At 45.2% G+C, this 21,103-nt stretch overlaps 1 protein-coding gene across 2 annotated transcripts in view; it reads right to left on the reverse strand.

Moving 5' to 3' along the window:
* The window catches only part of ADGRD1 (adhesion G protein-coupled receptor D1), a 143,925-nt gene that overhangs the window by 118,361 nt on the left and 4,461 nt on the right, over positions 1–21,103 (reverse strand). Inside the window, exons 3-5 of one of the 2 annotated variants that reach the window (XM_060027853.1) lie at positions 17,447–17,530; positions 15,258–15,353; positions 13,113–13,235 (exon numbers count right to left, since the gene is read on the reverse strand). In XM_060027853.1, the coding sequence (XP_059883836.1) occupies positions 13,113–13,235; positions 15,258–15,353; positions 17,447–17,530 (303 nt within the window). The remainder of the gene's footprint in view (positions 1–13,112; positions 13,236–15,257; positions 15,354–17,446; positions 17,531–21,103) is intronic. The other variant, XM_060027854.1, reaches the window with a different exon arrangement.

The raw sequence follows: 21,103 nt of genomic DNA on the forward strand, positions 1-21,103 counted from the left end.
TGCATCATACCTTTGTAGGTCGAAAGCCTTAATACGATGAATAGAAACATGTAAAACATGGCATGATTATATAATAATCATGGGAATATTTAATTATTAATATATAATTATATATTATAATTATATATGTAACTCATAATAATATATAATTAATATATAATTCCCTGGTTTGGAATTTCTCTAATTTTTTTTTTAATGTAGAGAGGAACCTCAAAACAACAGATGAGGCTCAGATAGACTCCAGGGTAGAGCTCAGAGTCATAAGCAGCATGTTCTCAGGGCTATTGAGGAAAAAGGAAAGTCCCCAAAAGTGCCCTGGGACACAGGTCACGCCAACGAAAGGATGGGACTTGGGCAGTTTGCTCAGAGGGCGGCTGGGCTGCCCCAGACACTGCCCCACTCAGCAGGTGGAGGGGACTCCCAGGCCCGGGGCATCCCAGTACTTCTGTCTGCCTTGCACTGCAGTGGCGCAGAGTCCAGAAACAAAGCCCCAAGCCTTTCTGCCATGCCTCTCCACTCAGAAACAACCAATTTCGCACGGACACGAACACGGCACATTGTGAAACTTTTGTTATGAAATGAAGTCCCAGCGGGATTCACAAAAGTCCATTTTTTCCAAACACGTAGCTGCATTTAAAAATTCCTTTCACTCCTGTCTTGGCCAAATATCTTTCTGTCCAGGAAGAAAAATAAAAATAAAACATTCAATTTGGCATTAGGTAAGGGAAGATTGAAGCAAACAATGGTTACTATCAGCCAAACTTTTCATTTTTGTTCATTCAGCCTACAGAATAAGCATTTCTATCTGAGGGACAGCTTGTGTTTAAATATCAATTTACGTCTTCATAGAGTCTTAAAAGATTCACAACGAGCCCTCGGACATTAGCATTTTCAGGAACTTTGTTTCTTGCACTTGGAATTGTCAATACAAAGGAGAAAAAATCTGAAAAAACAGAAGTGCAATATTGACAAATTGACTCAATACTTTTCTTCTTCTTATGAGCATTGAATCCTCATCCGTCCGAAAAAAATAACGTGAGGAAAGTTCTTTCTCAATAAGACCAAAAAAAAAAAAAGAAAAGAAAAAAACTCCAGCTGTCCCAAGAAAAGGTGGATACGTTTGAGTGCATAAATACTATAAAATTTTGCAAGGCAAAAAATTTACCATGACAAAGTCAAAAGACAAATGACAACCCAGGAAAAAATTATTTGTAAAACACTGAACAAACAAGAAATGAATTTCCTTACTATACAAAGAACACTTTATAAAGAAAAGTAGGATCACTACTGCTTAAAGAGAACTTACTTTGAGCAAGACAGGATATCTCAAGAATTTTCATGTATTAATTCTTTTATTCCTCCTGACTAGGGTTAGGGTTAGGGTTAGAGTTAGGGTTATGAGCTAGGTGTTAGTACGGTCCCCATTTTACAAGTGAGAGGATTGAAGCCAAGAGAGGTAAAGTTACTTGTCTAAGGCCACACAGCCAGCGACAGAGTCAGGATTTCAACCAGGCAGTCTGGCTCTGGAGTCTGCACCTATCATCTCTCTGTCTTCCCTTAGAGACAGTGTTGTTTGGGAGAGGACTCACTCACTGAATTAGACAAAAAAGATTCGAAGGCATTCCATGGAGGAGAAAAATGCACACTACAGACCTGGGCTAGGCGAGGAAGTCTTCTTGTGCGTTATCCTCTCGGTGTCTGCTGCGGGCAGGGCAGAGGCGGCAGGCAGGGGTGGGTAGGGAATCTCTCCAGGTAGAGGAGCAGCTCTTCCCAGACCCATGGACTCAGCACTGTGCCCTGCATGTTGGTAACTCAAAGTGGACCAAAGCAGCAGGCAGCAGGGAGGGCAAGGCGACCCGCAGGTGACGCAGCAGCCCGGCATCCATCCTCCCTCGCCCAGCACAGCACCTCCACGTTCTTGCGGGGGGACCATCCTCCCCACTCCTACTTCCTCTAGATCAGGTGGGGCCGACCACACAGCCCCAGGTTCCCATGGGCTGGACCAGTCGGAATCACAGGCACTGGCTCAGAGATGGACAGGCTTCAGCCAATAAAAGGGAGTCCTGGAGACTCTGGGCAGACATTGCGATCACACCTGGAAAGCCTTCTTGGAACAGAGCCAGAGCGATGGAGGAACACAAACTTTTGGTGACGTTATCTAAGCACCTGGACCCAGCCTGTGGCACGCTCCATCTCCCAAAGAAGCCACGCCGTCTCCCATCCCAGCTGCTTTCATGCCATGTGACCTTCCCGCTCTCCACCTGCCCTCTGGCTGATTTGACCAAGCGGAGTCAACGGAAGTGGCCATGGCCAAGTTCCAGGTGCAGCTGTTAACTGCCTGGGAGCTTCAGCTTTCTGCCTCTTGGAGCTCAAAGCCAACATGGAACAAGTCCAGACTCTGCTGGTGGAGAAAGAAACCACATAGAGGAGCTGGAGGTGCCAGAGATGTGAGTGAAGAAAGTGGTCTTGGAAAAAAAAAAAAAGAAAGTGGTCTTGGAAAAAAAAAAAGAAAGTGGTCTTGGAAAAAAAAAAAAAAGAAAGTGGTCTTGGCTATCCACCTCAGGGGCACCTTCAGAGGACCCAGTCCTGGCCGCCACTGCTGCAGCTGCGTGAGAGCCCTGGCAACCCCCAGAACCATGAGAGGGGATGCTCAATTGTGTTGCACTTGCTAAGTTTGGGAGTGCTTGTTACGCAGCAGTCGATAACCAGAACACAGGCTTTACCTGGATCCACTCAATAAACCCCCGAAGCCTAGCTGAGTTGCATTTCTGTTGCTTACAACATTTCAGCTGAAGTTTGACGATGCACAGAGGAGTCCCCTTCCTGACCCCAAAGTCCCACCAAAGGCCACCGCAAGGATGTGCACATGGCTCCCTCCTTCCTTCCTGACCACTGCTGTGGGTGGCTGATTCGGGGGAGGACGCTGGAGAAGCGGCTGCAGGGTGAGAGGGGGAGCAAGGCGACTCTCCACCCTTTCCCGTTTCCAAGAGGACTTGGTTCAAGACAGAGGCGGCCCTAGGCCTGCGAGAGACACACGTCCACCTACAGTGCAATGGCATGAGAGGACATGAGCTTATCCACGCATGTCGACTGTGACAACCAGCTGAAAGCAAGTTTCCATGAGAACCACCCAGAGCCAGCAGAGCAGGCTCAAGAATGTTCTGGAGTGGTGGAGTGATGCTGAGAGCATCAAAACCAACGCCATCCCAACAGGCACATGAAAAGATGCTCAACATCGCTAATCATCAGAGAAATGCAAATCAAAACTACCATGAGGTATCACCTCACACCGGTCAGAATGGCCACCATTAAAAAGTCTACAAATAACAAATGCTGGAGAGAGTGTGGAGAGAAGGGAACCCTCCCACACTGTTGGTGGGAATGTAAACTGGTGCAGTCATTATGGAGAACAGTATGGAGGTTCCTCAAAAAACTAAAAACTAGTGTCATATGACCCAGCCATCCCACTCCTGGGCATATATCCAGAGAAAACTCTAATTCAAAAAGATACATGTGGGCTTCCCTGGTGGCGCAGTGGTTAAGAATCCGCCTGCCAATGCAGGGGACACGGGTTCGAGCCCAGGTCCGGGAAGATCCCACGTGCTGCGAAGCAACTAAGCCCGTGCGCCACAACTACTGAGCCTGTGTTCTAGAGCCCGCGAGCCACAACTACTGAAGCCCACGTGCCTAGAGCCCGTGCTCTGCAACAAGAGAAGCCACCGCAATGAGAAGCCTGCACACCACACGAACAGTCTCTCACCACAACTAGAGAAAGCCCGCGGGCAGCAACAAAGACCTAACGCAGCCAAAAATAAATAAAATAAAATAAATTTTAAAAAAGATACATGTACCCCAATGTTCATAGCAGCATTATTTACAATAGCCAAGATATGGAAACAACCTAAATGTCCATCAACAGATGAATGGATAAAGAAGATGTGGTACATGTATACCATGGAATACTCCTGAGCTATAAAAAAGAATGAAATAATGCCATTTGCAGCAACATGGATGCAACTAGAGATTATCGTACATAGTGAAGTAAGTCAGAAAAAGAAAGACCATATGATACCACTTATATGTGGAATCTAAACTATGACACAAATGAACCTATCTATGAAACAGAAACAGACTCACAGACCTAGAGAACAGACGTGTGGTCGCCAAAGGGAAGGGTGGGTGGCGGAGGGATGTAGTGGGAGTTTGGGGTTAGCAGATGGAAACGATTACACTTAGAATGGACAAACAACAAGGTCCTACTGTAGAGCACAGGGAGCTATATTCAATATCCTGTGATAAACCATCATGGAAAAGAATATGAAAAAGAATATATACCTGTATCACTGAATCACTTTGCTGTATAGTAGAAATTAACACAGCACTGTAAACCAACTATCCTTCAATCAAAAATTTTTTGATATTAAAGCCAATAAAACTTAAAAAAAAAAAAACAAGGCCATCAATTTCCCTCTCGGGCTGTGGTTTCACCTTAGATAACACCTGACGCGGTAAGCTCGGGATGCTGTAACGGAACCTCACAGACTGGGCGGCTTAAACGACAGCTATTTCTGACAGTTCTGGAAGCCGGAAGGCTGTGATCATTCTGCCAGCAAAGCCCTCTTGCTGGTTTTATCCTCACGTGGCCTCCCTTGATACGTGCACACAGAGAGAGCCCATGTTTCCTCCTCTGCTTATAAGGGCCTTAACCCCTCACCCTCGTGACCTCATTGAATCCTAACCACCTCCCAGAGGCCCACCTCCAAATACTATCATAGGGATAAGATTTCAACACGTGAATTTGGGGAGCACACATTCAGTTCATAACAGCACCCTCATTCATTCAACGAACATTTAATCAGTGGCTGATACACATCAGACTCTATGAGGGAGGGTCCGGAGGCAGAAAAATGAGCAGACGCCGGGGTCCCTGGGCTCCTGGACTTACTACCGTGTGGGCAGGGAGAGACCAACGTGAATAGTCACGCGGGAGTCCCCCCAGTGACGGGTGTGATGAGCTCAGGGAGGAGAGACAAGAACGACAGGCATCGGGGCAGGGCGCCATCTACCCTGGAGGCTGGGAGAGGCTTCCTGAAGGTCTGAAGGGAACGGGTGTGACTCGGACAAGGGAAGGCACAGGACGAAGGACCGTGGAACGTTTAAGGAGCAGAGACCTCATATCAGTCTTGCGACAAGATGTGGCCAGGAGGGTAAGAGGGAAGCAGGTGAGGCTGGTGAGGCAGATGTGGCCAGGAGAGACTTGGGTCTGAGAGCTGCGGTTAGGAGGGAAATCCGAGACGGTACCTCTGTGTTAGTTTCCTACAGATCACCGCATAGTTCTATGCCTGATAACAACACGATTCACTCTCAGGGCTCTGGAGGTAGAAGTCCCGCTTGAGCTAAAACCAGGTGAGCAGGGCTGCGTCCCCTTGGGAAGCTGCGGAGGAGAATCTGTTCCCACCCGCTTCCAGCTTCTAGAGGCGTCCACGTTCCTGGGCTCCTGGCCCCTCCCCCAACTTCAAAGCCATCCTCACATCTCTCTTTGACTCTGCCCCTCTGCCCTTTCCCTTTGTAAGGACGCCTGTGATGACCCTGGGCCCACAAAGGAGATCAGGACATTCCCCACCTCAAGTTGCTTGACGTAATCACTCAGCTTCACCCACTGCTAAATGGGTTAAGGGTACGTTGGGCTGCTTTGTATTATTTTTTACAACTGACTGCGTGTTCATTGACAATTATCTCAAAATAAAAAGGATTTCATAAAAATAAAAAAAAAAGAAAAGAAAAGCGATTCTGCTCGGTTGGGAAGGCCTTTAATCTGATCTGGCTGGTTCAACATCCAATTTTATTACGGCGTATCTCAGGCATGGAAGTTGGATGTTCTCCCAGGTTTTGGTCAAGAGAGGCTCCAGAACTGGGGCTGTGGTTTCTTTATAAAGAATAGAGGACGCCAAGGGAATCTACAACTGTAGGATTCTAAGTGCGTTTTCTGTGCGGGGTGGCCAAGGAGGAGGAGGAAAGAAGCAAGTGTGCAGGGTTCTGGGGGCAGAGCATCTCTACGGAGTGACCACCTGCCGAGTGCTTCCAAAAGAGCACAGGCTGGGAGAGAGGGATGGGGAGATTTGGGCTTCCTGGCTAAGCTGAGAAAAGACCCAGACGCCTAGGTAGCGGTCCACCAGCAGTTCCTGCCATAGATGCCTAACTCTGATTTTGTAAGACGCTAAGGTGTGATCCCTACCTCTGCATTTCAGCAGAGTACAGGTTGATATGAGGATTTTCACCTACATCTTTCTAAGAGTTGACAATTCCACCCCCTCTGGTGTCGGACACTTTCTCCAAGAAAATCTTAGCATACAGGCATGCTTTAACATAACATGAATCACGTGAGTCCCCTCTCGAGGGTCTTCCAGTTCTTCTGATTGTGACAAGGAGAAAGTCCATTCGTATGTAAGTAACAATTGCTAATCCCCATTTTAACACAGAAATGCCACATCTCAAATTTAGAGCCTCTGGTGGGCCACGGTACCCACGTAGAATTCAACAGTATAGGTGTCTTCTACTTATGGGAACCAAGATTGGTTTTCAGTTCTTGAGGGTGATATAAAGTTTCCTTTTCAATTGAATCAAAGTAAGTAAAATTTAAAGAAAAGGTATAAGTATTATAGTTCAGGTGCTATGTGTATATGGCTAAAAAAAATCATGAAAACAATTTAAAAGTGAATGAAATTTAAGAATCACTAGTCTTAAAAACATTCTAGCATGACTGGAAATTTAGATAATTACATCATTCAACCTCAACCTATTAAAGTAAATAACGCGCTCTTGGCCTTCTTCTTTGGCATAAACACATCCTGCCTCACTGCCTGCATGGTCGACGTTACAAAAGTTGAGTTAAGGGGATGACATGCCATTTTTTTTGGTCCACTTTAGGACTATGAGAATAGAGTTACATCTGGCTGTGTAAGTTTCCTCGGTACAAATTTCAAGGGATCTACTCTCATCCATTCTCAATATTGTGGAGACCCAGCTGGCAAAAAACACAAAGAGAATGGTTCACAAGATTCTCTTATTCATCCTAGACACACAGAACAATTGAGGAGCCAAGTGTGAGGCTATATACGGTCCAGTGAACACAAGAGACCTTACTCTTAAAGTAGAAACATTACAAGGTATCAACTCCATGGACCAGTGCTGTCTTCCCTAATAATATCTGATTTTTACTTGACAAAGAGAAGCTGTGACGATGGTGAAGCTTCCACACTGTATCCTTAGATTTTTTTTCCCAACTCCATGATTACAAGATAAGGAAGTAACAATCAAATAAGGTGGGAGAAATGATACAGCAAAGAGCAAACTTTTGAGAGAGAAAGAGCTGAAGGTCATAGTGGCGGGGAATCTGGATAACAGAAGAGACACCGGGTGAAAGATAAGGAGTTCCATCTTCGGCCATAGTTGAGTTTGCAGTGGTAGGAGAACATGTGATATACGAAATGCAGAGATAAGATGATAGAGACCCAAAGGGGCAGTGTTTCTCAGACTCTAGTGTACACGACAGAGGCCGTAAACTCAAAAGCCCATCTTGCCAGGAGGATTGACTCTGTAAGACAGCCAGCGTGTTTCTCGAAGGCAGCTCAGACTGTATCTTTCAACATGCAGACACGCTTTCTCAGATCAAACACTGCATATCAAATACTACTCATGTCTACCCTTCTTGCCCCCCAAGAAGGCTCGGTTTAATTTCTTCTAGAAATGCCTGGTGCTGTAGGACTCTCTTGCACACTAACCATTTCTCTTCTCATTATTATGAGACCAACAGGTGAGTGGCAGCTGCCCTTCAGTCTCAGCAAGCAGGGAACTGAGAACGCTGGGGACTCAGGAAATCTGGAGACCACTGGGCCATTCCAAAGGAAACAGTCAGTAACCAACCACTGCCAGGTGGGCAGGGAACACTGTCGGATTTTCTGATTTTTTTAAGAGAAGTCAGAAGTATAGATTTTTTAATGAAATTTTCTCTTATATAGGAATTAGACATTAATTTTAAAAAAAACAAACATTTAAAGCACCGTGAGAGAGGCTCTGTTTCTGCAAACAGTGAGCCAGGCTATTTGGCCCCACCCGTCCTGTCGAGAACAATTTAGAAAGCTGATTAAAATATAAAATATGTGAGAATCGACATAACGCCAGCAAACAAAACACATCTGTGGGACGGAGTCAGCCTTGGCCAGTTCTGTGATTCGGTCCATGAGAATCGCCTGGAGGTCCTGGCTAAGACTACAGATTCCCAGGCCTCATCCATGGACATTTTGATTCAGTGGGTTCTGGGCTGGAGCCTGAGAACTTCCATTTTTAACGATCTCTGCAATAGACTCTTCTGCTGATGGTCTGGAAACAACACTTTGAGATACTCTGCACTAAATCGCCATGTGCCCCCTCTTGTGCCCCCTCTGGGCCTCGGTTTCCCCCTCTGTGAAATGGGCGTACTGAATGAATACTTCTCTCTGAGGCTCCGTCAGGCTTTCCAACAGCCCCATAAGCCCCAGTCATCTGAGGGAGACAGAAGTTGGATCCATGCCCAGCCTGTATCCAGCAGACCATTCTGGAAATTACCGTCCTGAAACTCAATTCTGCAAATATTTTAGCATTTTGTTGACAGCTTTTTAAATTTAGTAACCTAATGCAAAGGGCAAAAAAAGTCCTATCGAAGTTGAGAAGAAGGGAATGTGGATGGTGAGATTTCCCAGCTGCTGCTGCGGAGCTGTAGCAGGTTTCCTGGTGTTTATAAGCAGGGGAAGCTCTAACGCACAAGAGGAAAAGCAAAGGGCGCATTTCCAGAGGGAGGAAAGGTAGAGCTAATGAGTAAAGCAGAGAGAATGTCTTTCCTGCGGGAAGCCAAGGTGATTTAGAGTTGAACTCAAATTAGAGATAATTACTCAAGATGGAATTTAATCCAATAACAGAAATAAGTTTCTAAAGGTCCAAGGAGTGCAAAAATGGGACAGGCCCCTTCAGGAATGGAGAAGGACCCATCGAGGGTGATATTCAAATGACAGCCCATCAGACATTTGCTGGGGAAGCACTCAAAGGAATTTAACATCAAAAAGACAGTTAAACTAGACGTATCTGTTCAAGAGACATGGATCAAACATCTACGACGCTGATACTCATCCCTGAAAACACAGCAGTGACCGAGACAGAGTCCCTGCCTTCACAGAGCTAAAGGCCAAAGAAGGAGGACAGACAAGGAGCAGGTCATCCCCCCCGGTGCACGGGCTGGAGGGAAAACATTCAGGGAGATGTGAGAACACAGACAGAGGAGCGCAGCTGGTCTGGGACGCATCCCTGCAAAAGTAACACTCGAGCCGAGCTCTCAGGGTCTACAGGGGAATGAAACAAGATGCTGGAACATTTCAGGAAGAGTCCCTTCCCATTTCCCCGCTTGTGTGTTTGCCGGTCGTGGGAGCTGGCAGTGAGACACCTCGGTATTTAAGGAACATAGACTGTGTTTCCTTCGGTTAATGTTCAAATAGCCTTTTTCTCTCAAAAGCTCCTCCTGCATTTGCACCCAGCACCCATGAGAAAACTTGCCCAGGAGACACCATTTGCCAAAAGGCAGGCCTCACGTTCAGCTCAGAGAAACAAGGGAAGCTGTCTGAGCGAGTGGAGAGAAGCCCTAGGGTGAGCAGGGTGTGGGTTCAAGAGCTTGGAGTGAGCAGCCTGGCAGAGGAAGACGATTCCACGTTCTACCTGAGAACTTGGAGAGGGACAGCTAAACTGCTCAGATGTTTTATCCTTTTTTGAAAAGCTCTAAACCTCAATCCTGTCTCCTAAAACATTCTTTAAAAAAAGTCAGCCAAAACTGTGAACAGAGGCCACGAGAGAATTGGGAAATCACAAATATGAAAACAGTTGACCGGCTGGACTGGGCATGGGGAGCGTTTCTCTCTTTATTTAAATGTTGGGGGAATTCTCTGGCGGTCCAGTGGTTATGACTCGGCACTTTCGCTGCTGGGGCCCGGGTTCGATCCCTGGTCAGGGAACTAAGACCCCACAAGCTGTGCAGTGAGGCCAATATATATATATATATATATATATATATATATATATATATATATATAAAACCCATTATTATTATAACAACCTTATCTATATACAAGTTTCGTTATAAGAATAATGGGACATACATTTGTGCCCACCATCACCTCCAAAAAAACATGTGGAGGACGCTAGATCAATGTATCTGAAAAGGCTGATCCAATGTTGCCTACGTTTTAATCACTCACATTTTCATCTTATCTGAACAGCACCTAGATGATTATGATGAAACACTGTTCTTTAAGTCAACCCACTCAAAGCTTACCACTTATTGAAGTCTCATCCTAAAGAATATCTATGAAAGCTATCTTAAGCTTCTGACGAGCTATCTTAAAATAAAAACATAGCCATTAATTGTTTAATCGCTCCAAGTGCCCCTGAAATCATCTCACCTACTTCACATGCTACGTGGACTTTGATTTGGAAAATGCTGGACAGACCTTCGCTGTTCTCCTTAAACCCAGAAATACAAGCTATCTGAGGCCCCAGAGAAACCCACCAGAGCAAAGGATATGCTCAGCAAAATGGGGAGACGCATGCAGTGGTCCTTAGGATGGTACCCATGCTCGGTGGCCCTGTCTGAAGACCACACCAAGGGAGGTGGATGGAGGAATACCCAACCTCCCTCTGCATTCGCATTAAGCCCCCCAGCAGCACAGTCTCTGGGGGCCAAGGCTGACCTGAGGTTCCCTGGCTTCCCTGGATATCTGCCATTCTCTAGAGAAAGTGGCCACCCGAAAAACACCTTAAAAAACTCCAGTTAACATGACACAGGAAAAGTTGTCAACAGGGTGGGAGGTGAAGCCAAAGTTCACAGCTCTCTCTACCACCTGAGCTCTCCTCTGTCTCGTTTTTTTTTTGAGGATGAAATGAATTAATACATGTAATGGGATTAGAACACTGACTGGCACGACGTAAATGATTAGCAATTGTAGGTCATTGTTATGATCAGTCCAGCCATGTCAGCCCCTGTCATAGGGTCACATACAAGCGAGCAGATTGGGTGAGTTCCAAGATCCTGGTGACAGGAGGGAAGTTTGGAGCCACCCAAACCTGACCCCAAGGGCCTCTCAATGCTGGACCAACCACGTGCCAGTCTTCAGAGCAACCCCATGAGCAAGGTACTTTGATTGACCCGTTTTACAGATAAGGAACTTGGACTCAGAGGTTAGATGGTTACCCAAGGTCACCGCAGAAAGCATTAGAACAGGAACTGGAACCCAGGCCACCTGGCCTCAGAGCCCATGCCGTTACCGTTACCGTGCTCTGTGCCCAACCGGCCCAATGATCAAAGGGTCAGACGTCTGTGATGAACCAAAAGGCAATGTCCATCACAAAGGGGGCCGTTCCATTCAGCCCCACCCAGTCAGAATGGGCCGGCGGCTGGGAGGGCTGGACTTCTCAAGAGAAATTGGAAATTCATATTTTTATGTGAAATCTTCCTATTTTTCAACATTGGCAACTAATTAAAAGTTTTTAACTCCGTGATTTTGCAAAACGAAATGCAGCCACAGGCCAGAGTCAGCTCGGAAGCCTCTTAATTTAGGACCGCAGCGTTCAGGTGAAACCTCCCAATAGTTCTGATTTGCAATAGCTGGGCTGCCCCACTGGCCCCATCATAGTCACCCTTCAAAGGCTGGTCACCTGTGATCGTCCCAGCCACTGGAATTCCCGGGACCTTCCATCCCACACGGGTCAATTCCAGTTGGTAGCGGAGGCTGTAGAGACACACCTGTCCTCCGGGAGAGGCCGTTCCCTACAGACCCAGAGAGAGACCAGGCAGAGACCCCCGCTCGCCGCCTCCCTGACCGAGGCAGGGCAGGGCTGAGGCAGGCGTGCCTGCCTTCTTGCTTCTCTGAGCCCTTGTAGCTGAGGCGGGGCTGTTTTAAATTTAGAGGAATAAACAAGGCTGCTGTGTTTATGGGGTTCTTTGAATTCAGGAACAACTTGAACTGTGGATTTGTAAACCTGGCGTGGTTTGGGACCTCGAAACCCTTTCTCAAAACTCTGGGTTCTGCGAAGTCCAAAACGTTTCCTTCCACATGTTATCACCTTGTTAAGCTTTTGTTTACTTTTACTGGAATGTAACCCATTATGGCCCAGAGTCAAGAACAATGAATTCATCACAGGGCGGTTTTGATAAGGCCACGGATGTCCAAAAAGCCTTAGGGCTTTCAAGTTGGCTTGCATTAAGCTTTCTTCTTTCCTAGAAAGAAAATGTTTTATTTCCTTAGGATAATGGAACTTGGAAACTGGGAGCTGATTTGGATGGCAAAGAACAATTTCCCAGAAAGTTTTGAAATGTGGCTCAGACGTCCATTGTCTGAAGCTCAGACACTGGAGAGCAGTTGACTTTTCATAGAAGAAGAAAAAAAAAAAAAAAAAAAAGAAGGAATAGGTTCCTAACTTCTCTTTTGCATCTATGTGTTTCGTCCATGTGCATTATTTTAACCACAGACCTGCAACCTCTTGCTGGGACATCTCTCTCCACTGCCCCCTCCAATCTTGATGGATATAAAAGGAGCAAACCCATGGGACAAGCCTTAAAAGGCCCGCCCCGCCCAGATCCATCGCCAACATCCTGGAGCCAGAAATAACGTTCTGTGAGCCACACCATCAATTTACTTCCCGCAAACTCCACGGCCCCATCCCAACTCCAGTGTGATGTCACGGTGCCTGCTTTTATGGAGGGTTCTTTTTTGTTTGTTTCTTGGGTTTTCTGGTTGTTGTTGTGTGTTTGATTTTGCTTTACAAGATTAAATATTTTGCTCTCACGCCTTCACGAGACATGAGACGGTGTTTTAATTCCATCTCCAGGACCAGTCTCTCATTAGAATGCTAGGTGTCTGCTTCCCTATCCCTCCCCTCCCCTCCCCTCAAAGCCGTATGTGACATTTGCACGCATCCTGCCGCTGAACTTCGCCTTCACATCTGCCATGGCCCAGAGCAACAGATGGTACCTGGCAATGAAATGAACTTAAAAAAAAAAAAGAAGAAGAAAAAGAATGGAGCTCATCACTCACCCTCAGGGCCGCACTGTGCTGGATTACTGATGCAAGAAGTTTTGTACCTTCCGTAATAGAGAAATGTGACTCCTTTTTCCTCCTTGAGGTAAATGCCTTTGTTGACCTTTCCTTCTACAATATCTAAGTGAGAAGAATGGCAACACTGTAGGTTAATGATCGCATGAGATGCAACATCCAGAGATGTGTCAGGCTTACAAACAACTTACATCTAAGTAGACTGTGTTAATTTATATTTATAATTAAATATTTCGAACATTATATGTTATTATATAATATCAACAGTAGTTAACGTTTCATAATTAAGAACTAAATCACAAATAATATACATTCGTGTCAATATTAAGTATTCTATCCTATTAATATTGTATCACATTAATTAATATCATACCAGCGTATACTAGGTACTGTAATATAACACTATTATAATTGCTACGTCGGCTGACAGTTGAGTTACCAGAAGCCATGTGATTAGACTCTCCTACTGTCCTAAACTTTCATTCCATCCACCTCTTCATGAGTTCTCACTGCCACCTTCACACTAGACTTTCCAAGTGAAACACTGAGATTCAAGTTTGAACGTAAAACTACATGGGAACTCGCTCTCCTTTTGAGTTCTCATTGAGAGCTCCCAATCCTAGACATGGGAGCCCAGGATTTGCAGAGAATTCGTTTTCAAACTCTAGGAAGGACATGCAGAGCTACACTTCGAGTCGTCCCAGAAGAGCCCGCCAACGACAAGACCGCAGGGCCAGCGGTCCTGGCAGAGACGCCAGCTCCGCCACCTTTTTGTTTGTCCCATTCCCATAGCAAACCTCTCTGATGGTGTCAGTGCGATGTCAGTGGTTTACAGAACTGAAGCCAAGGGTGATGAGTCACGCATTGTTGACTGGGGTCAAAGTCGCCCAGATGACCCTCTGCCCTGTGGCACACCCTCTGCCTTTGGAGCCGTTGAGCCAGATGGAGACGTACAGAGCACTGGAGGCTCTTTGACCGACTGCTACCCCAGCTCAGATTTTCTGACAACCATTGGCATGTGGATACCAACTCAAAGGGCTTCAAGTGTTTCCTTATCGTGTTTAAATTTTTTTTTTTTTTTTTTTTTTTTTGCGGTTCGCGGGCCTCTCACTGCTGTGGCCTCTCCCGTTGCGGAGCAGAGGCTCCAGACGCACAGGCTCAGTAGTTGTGGCTCACGGGCCCAGCTGCTCCGCGGCATGTGGGATCTTCCCGGACCGGGGCACGAACCCGCGTCCCCTGCATCGGCAGGCGGACTCTCCACCACTGCGCCACCAGGGAAGCCCTAAACTTATTTTTTTTTAATCTATCTCGTTTATTGCTGGAGACGATCTACATATTACAAAGTTACATGGGCAACTCACAGTTCATGATTGAATGAGGCTGTATAAGCCCCTAACAAGACAGTTTGCTTGGCAAAATTAATTTTGGAAGCGAAACACCCCATAGTTGAAAGAGCAATCAGGTGATATATTGTAAAAAGATCAGGAGTGAGACCTAAATTACCTGAGCTGACCCTCCCCACTGACCAGAGAGCTGCCCAATTGCTACTATCCATTCTGCTCTGTGCTGCATAAGCAAAATCCGAAACACACGGGCTCTGGAGGGTATTAAATAAGATAGTCATTTAGCCATGACTCTTGTGGGTGTGTCTTAGAAAACAGCTTCTAATGATTAAAAAGAAAAAATTCCAGCTACAGAAGAAATGCCGATTTTAATGTTTGTAAGAGATCAAATTTTTGATGAGGTATTTTAAAATCGACTTTAATTTTCCATTCAAAGGGCATGTTTTTCCCCCTCCAAAGAATCCATTTAAAAATCCAAACAAGTTCTATTTGTAGAAACTACTCATCTTATGTCTGTATTGTTCTGAAAACCAGCAGCTGGTCTGGAAGACCCTGGTCGCTTGAAAGCGTATAGACACCCCCTAATATACTGCAATCCGTGGTAACTCCTTTAGACCTAATTCGAAGTTGTTCTGTTCAATACCCTGGATCTTTGGCCCTTTTTCTGGTTATTTGCTTGTTTGCTAGTCAAGATATAGTGAACTCATATAGAACCAACTTGGAATGGCCTTTCAATTCATTGCAGATCCAAACTCGACAGAACACAGAAGAAACGTGTGCTCACCTACGGTTGCAGAGAAATTTGAGTAGGCAGAGTCATTGGTATATACAAAGGTAGAATTATGGGGAGGAAGCACAGTGAGGTTGTGGGTTCGTAATGCTGGGTAAAACAACAAAAGAGAAAAGCACAATGAATGAGTGACACGAAAAACAAATGGAACCGACATATCTCTCAACTCAACACGCATCGACAAGTGTGCCTTTCATCCCGCAAACAGCTTGGATTTTCTCTTCCGACCCCACCTCCCTCTTATGTTTTCAGGGGACATTAGGGCAACTCCAGCGGCCCCGTTCAGTCCCAAACCTCGGGCGTGATCGCCGCTGTGTTCGGTTGCGGTTTGCTGGCTCCCGTTCCCATCCAGATACTCAGTTGAGAGATATGAAATTGAACTCGGCCACAAAATAGCCTTAACAAAAGGATTGACGGTTGTGATGTCACAAGAACTGATGAAACAGCAACACAGCATGAAAACACCTGCATGTTATTATGACGAATGGACAAAACAACAGAGAATTCAGCGACAAATGACAAAGCAGTGTGTCCATGCAATGACTCCCAACACCATTCGACTGTCCCCGGGAGTAAAATTGAAACATGCCGGTAAAGCACGGTCACGTGAAGAATGGACCCAACAGAGCAGTGCAGTGAAACCTGCATCATAAAAGTGTCCTGGGACAAACACCGATAGAGCTCGAGATTTACGGGAAAATAACACTTTGGGTGAACAAGCTTCAACCACAGTGCAATTCTATCTGATAATCTATGGCGATGAAATGAGGGGGTGAGGAGAGACATACGGATCTTTATCGGAGCTCTGTTTGAAGTAATTCCTAAAATAGCGCCTGGGTCCTAAACAAGGAGCTCTTTTGACAATGCAATTTCCACTTGGAATGATCTCATTTCAAAGGCTTTAAAGTAAAGGCCCTGAGAAAAGAAAATTAGATTATAACAAGGGGAAACCATGTCTTTTAACCTGAGGTAGTCATAAAATAACTATCAGAGGGACCTTCCATCCCTCCGGTACAGACTATTTCGAGAAAATATGGAGCCCCAGTGGCCCAGTCCAGGTTTTCCTGTGGCCGCCACTGCTGCCTGATACGCAGACAAGCAAGAGGCAACGCGGAATAAGGCAGGGCCTCCGGTGGCCCTACACAGGAGGACAGCACCGTTCAGGGGTCCTGCTCCTTGACTGAGCTCCTCTAAGGATGCCAGCAGACTTCAGCTGTAATGCTTCTCAATTTGCAAATTAAAAAAAAAAAAAAAGGTTTTAGAATCTGAGTTGGCAATTTACGGCAGCACATGAAGTCCCAGGAATAAGGAAGACATCAGTGTGCTGGTGTGGAAAGCGTAGTAATCAGCAATGGGGCGGGGGGGCGTTTAATCCATTACAAAGAACCCGTATAGACAATCTGAGCGCGTGCCAGGATGGCCGTACATAGCTCTCCCGTTATACACATCAGTCGTTGGACATGATCAAGTGGAAAAAGGAAATAAAAATTAAAATGTCAAAGCATCCCAAATCACTCAAAACTCAGACTTCAAAAAAGCTTATTATTGGAATGCAAAAATGCTCAGGGCTGTCTGGGGTTTCTCCTTCTCAGAGTGTCTGAATTGCTTCAGATAGAAACTTTATCTTCCATGGAATTGGGGACCCTCGGACGCATCTTAGGTGATGTTGGATCTTTTCACAGGAGGGCTTCCAGTGACGTGGAGAGGAGCTGACAGGTAGGTCGGGGGGGGTACCTTTGCTAAGTGAAGCCGTGACCCCGCAAACAAGGGGCTCAGTCTTCGTCGGCACGACGTTTGGCCCTAGGTTCCAATGGGCCCCCGCTCTGGCAGGCACGTAGATTACCCCATTTGTGCCTACCTAGAAAACGTACGTCGGGACTTGTCCAGAGACTGATCCACCATGTACCGCTTAAAGCTGAAAACAGCTGCATTTGTTTAAAGGTTGTTGGACGAAATGCACATCTTAATGTTTTGAAGCATAAATTCTGTCCTTCCACCATAAAAACATATAAAAGTTCTAGTAAAATCCTTTGCCATAACAATGATTAGGGAGAAGCTACACAAATGTTTATTCATCTCCGTCATCGAGGATGCTGTTTGTTCCCTTGTCCCTCCCAACGGCCCCTGATTCCCTAGGGAAAGTGCATTCCTGGGGCCCTGGTTACTGTCCCCACCCAGTCTACCTCCAGTTGTCTCCTGAAGTTCGTGGATCCCATCCACACTTTCCAACGGCCAGTAATGGGAAGCAGAAGCCAAGACGTCAAACCCTTGGGGGAGAAAAGAATAAAAATGTTACATCACCATTAGGAAAGAAAGAGCTGGACATAAGGAACCACTTACCACCTCCATCAGGAATTGGGGAAAGGGTAAAAGTGTCAGAGTGACTGTGGGATGTATTCAAAATGCATTTGAATAGATTCAGTACACACTCCCAGTGTTCAAAACACCCAGTAATGAAATGAGTGTTTTTACAGAATAAAACATAATAAATAGGAATAGAGAGATACCTTTTAACCAAAGAAAATAAAAGCCACCATGCCTAACGGTGCAACACAAGAAGCACACCCATGCGTGTCAGCAAAAAAGACAAGAATGTCCATTACCCCATTATGACTTCCTGCCTTTTAGAAGACATAGCTGATACAGTCAGACAAGAGAAAAAGATGAGGTTGAAGGGCTTCCCTGGTGGCGCAGTGGTTAAGAGTCCGCCTGCCGATGCAGGGGACACGGGTTCGTGCCCCGGTCCGGGAGGATCCCACGTGCCGCGGAACGGCTGGGCCCGTGAGCCGTGGCCGCTGGGCCTGTGCGTCCGGAGCCTGTGCTCCGCAACGGGAGAGGCCACAGCGGTGAGGGGCCCGTGTACCGCAAAAAAAAAAAAAAAAAATGAGGTTGAAAAAGAGGAGGAAACCAACACCGATATTGTGCAGACGTTGTGTAAGGTTCTTTACAAATACTTCCTCATTTCATTCTAATGATACTCTATAAGATAACTGTACTCTTAGCCTATCTGTTATGACAAGGAATAAAATGCCCCCTCAGGAGTCACCCAGCCGACTGGTGTCCTCCATACACGTCTCCTGCATTGGTCCTGATCTTTCTATTATCTCTCTGCTTCCACCATACTAAAAATGAATCCTTCCAAAATTACCTTTATGCTCCTTGTACTTTGCGTAGACATCATTTTGTGCAGATATGTTCTTTTTTATTCTGCTCTTCTCACTAATACCATACAAATTATCTGATTTATTTTTTTCTCTCTAATGCTCATAATCGAGTTTGGGTAATAGTCCCTGGAGAGGCTGCACCATCACACACTGAATTGTTCTGCTAACTTGAATCTTCTTTTGGATTATTTCTCTGTGAACAGTTCCCAGAAGTGGAAATAATGGCCCAGATGACTAAATAATAATCAACTGCCTTGAATGTCTGCCAGATTACCAAAAAGATAAAATTAATAAAGTAATCTTTGTGTTGTTCATTGTAAAAGACGTGTTTTGGTTTTTTTTTTTGCGGTACGCGGGTCTCTCACCGTTGTGGCCTCTCCCGTCGCGGAGCACAGGCTCCGGACGCGCAGGCTCAGCGGCCATGGCTCACGGGCCCAGCCGCTCCGCGGCATGTGGGATCTTCCCGGACCGGGGCACGAACCCGCGTCCCCTGCATTGGCAGGCGGACTCTCAACCACTGCGCCACCAGGGAAGCCCAAAGACGTTTTTTAAGAGGAGATAATATAATCATTATTTTCAAATGATATATGCCTGATAGTGAAAATGAAAAACTATTACAAATAAGAAAAGAATTTGGTAAGTGAAAACCTGTTACAAACAATAAAAGAATTTAGTAAGGAGGCGGATACAAATTAAATATGCAAATGTCAATAGCTCTCCTGTATTCAAATAATAATTCTAACAAACAGAAGAAAGGTTCTCATTTATAAATGCAGCCAAGACATTTAAGAACAAAAGAATAAGAACTATACAACATTCTCATGAAGAAAACAATAAAATCATGCTAACGGATATAAAAGAACCCTTGAAAAAATGAAGGACTTAACCTATTCTTGATTTTAGAAACCCCAAAATCATAAAAATATCTACTGAAGATGCTCAACTTTGCTAATTATTAGAGAAATGTCAATCAAAACTACAATGAGGTACCACCTCGTACCAGTCAGAATGGCCATCATCAAAAAGCCTACGAAAAATAAATGCTGGAGAGGGTGTGGAGAAAAGGGAACCCTTCTACACTGTTAGTGGGAATGTAAATTGGTGCAGCCACTATGGAGAACAGTATGGAGCTTCCTTAAAAATCTAAAAATAGAACTACCATAGGATCCAGCGATCCCACTCCTGGCCATATATCTGGAGAAAACTGTAATTTGAAAAGATACATGCACCCCAATGTTCATTGCAGGACTATTTACAATGGCCAGGACATGGAAGCAACCTGGGTGTCCATCAACAGATGAATGGATAAAGAAGATGTGATACACACAGATACACACACACACACACACACACACACACACACACACACAATGGAATACTACTCAGCCCTAAAAAAGAATGAAATAATGTCATTTGCAGCAACATGGATGGACCTAGAGATTATCCTACTAAGTGAAGTAAGTCAGAAAGAGAAAGACAAATATTGTACGATATTACTTATATGTGGAATCTAAAAAAATGACACAAATGAACTTATCTACAAAACACAAACAGAATCACAGACAGAGAGAACAGACTTGTGGTTGCCAAGGGGGAGGGGGAGTGGGGGAGGGATGGAGTGGGAGTTTGGGGTTAGCAGATGCAAACTATTATACATAGAATGGATAAACAACAAGGTCCTATTGTATGGCACAGCGAACTCCATTCAATATCCTGTGATAAACCGTAATAGAAAAGAATACGTAAAAGATTATATATGTATAACTGAATCACTTTGCTGTACAGCAGAAACTAACACACACTGTAAATCAACTCTACTTCAATAAAATAATTTTTTTCAAAATCAGTTCTTCAGCAAGAATTTCTCCTCCATACTTAATGTTTTGTTGATCCAGTTTGGTGAGAGAGAGGGGGAGGGAAGGAGGGGTATCAATATTCAAAAAGAAAAGCTAATAAAACCTTTAATTTTTCCTTTTCAGCTTTTATTCCAGATTTCCCCATTCCATCCCTTCCCTGTCACTTACTCTGTGTGTCAGTAAAGGGAAGCCCTCACCCCTTGAATCTGTGTAGGGCAATACGTGTCCACCGATTTTATTCGATGGAAATCTACACCACACAGAGGAAAATTGGTCCCTGCCAATTTGGGCAGATCTCGGACCCCTCCTGCCTGGCCCATGACACACCAAGCTCATTCCACAGTGGGACTCGCCTGCTGTCCCCCCTGCTCTTCTCTCGCTGTGCATAACCGACTCTGTCATTCAAGCCTCTGCCCTCAGGACACCCCCTCCAAGAGGCCTGCCCTGATCACCCCTCATCACCACCACCATCCACTCTTTCTCCCAATGCTTTGTTTTGTCTTCCCGTAGGGCTTACACTATAATTTGAAAGGTTTTGCTTGTTAGTATATTTGTTTGTTGTCTGTCTCCTATACCAGACTCTTAGCGACTTGAGTGCGGAGAATTTGTTCTATTTGCACCTTAGCCCCGTGTCTAAAACACAGCCTGGTGTGTGTGTGTATGCGTGCATGTGTGTGTGTGTGCATGCACGTGTGTATGTGTGTGTCAGAAATCTAGGTTTTTGCATTTGAACTCTCCCCCAAATTTTAATGTTAGCAATTAATTCTTAAAAAAACTATATAGGTGGAATGAATGATGAAATTGCAATAATGAATAAATA

This window comes from Delphinus delphis, chromosome 13 (assembly GCF_949987515.2).
Source record: "Delphinus delphis chromosome 13, mDelDel1.2, whole genome shotgun sequence".
Lineage (NCBI taxonomy): Eukaryota > Metazoa > Chordata > Mammalia > Artiodactyla > Delphinidae > Delphinus > Delphinus delphis.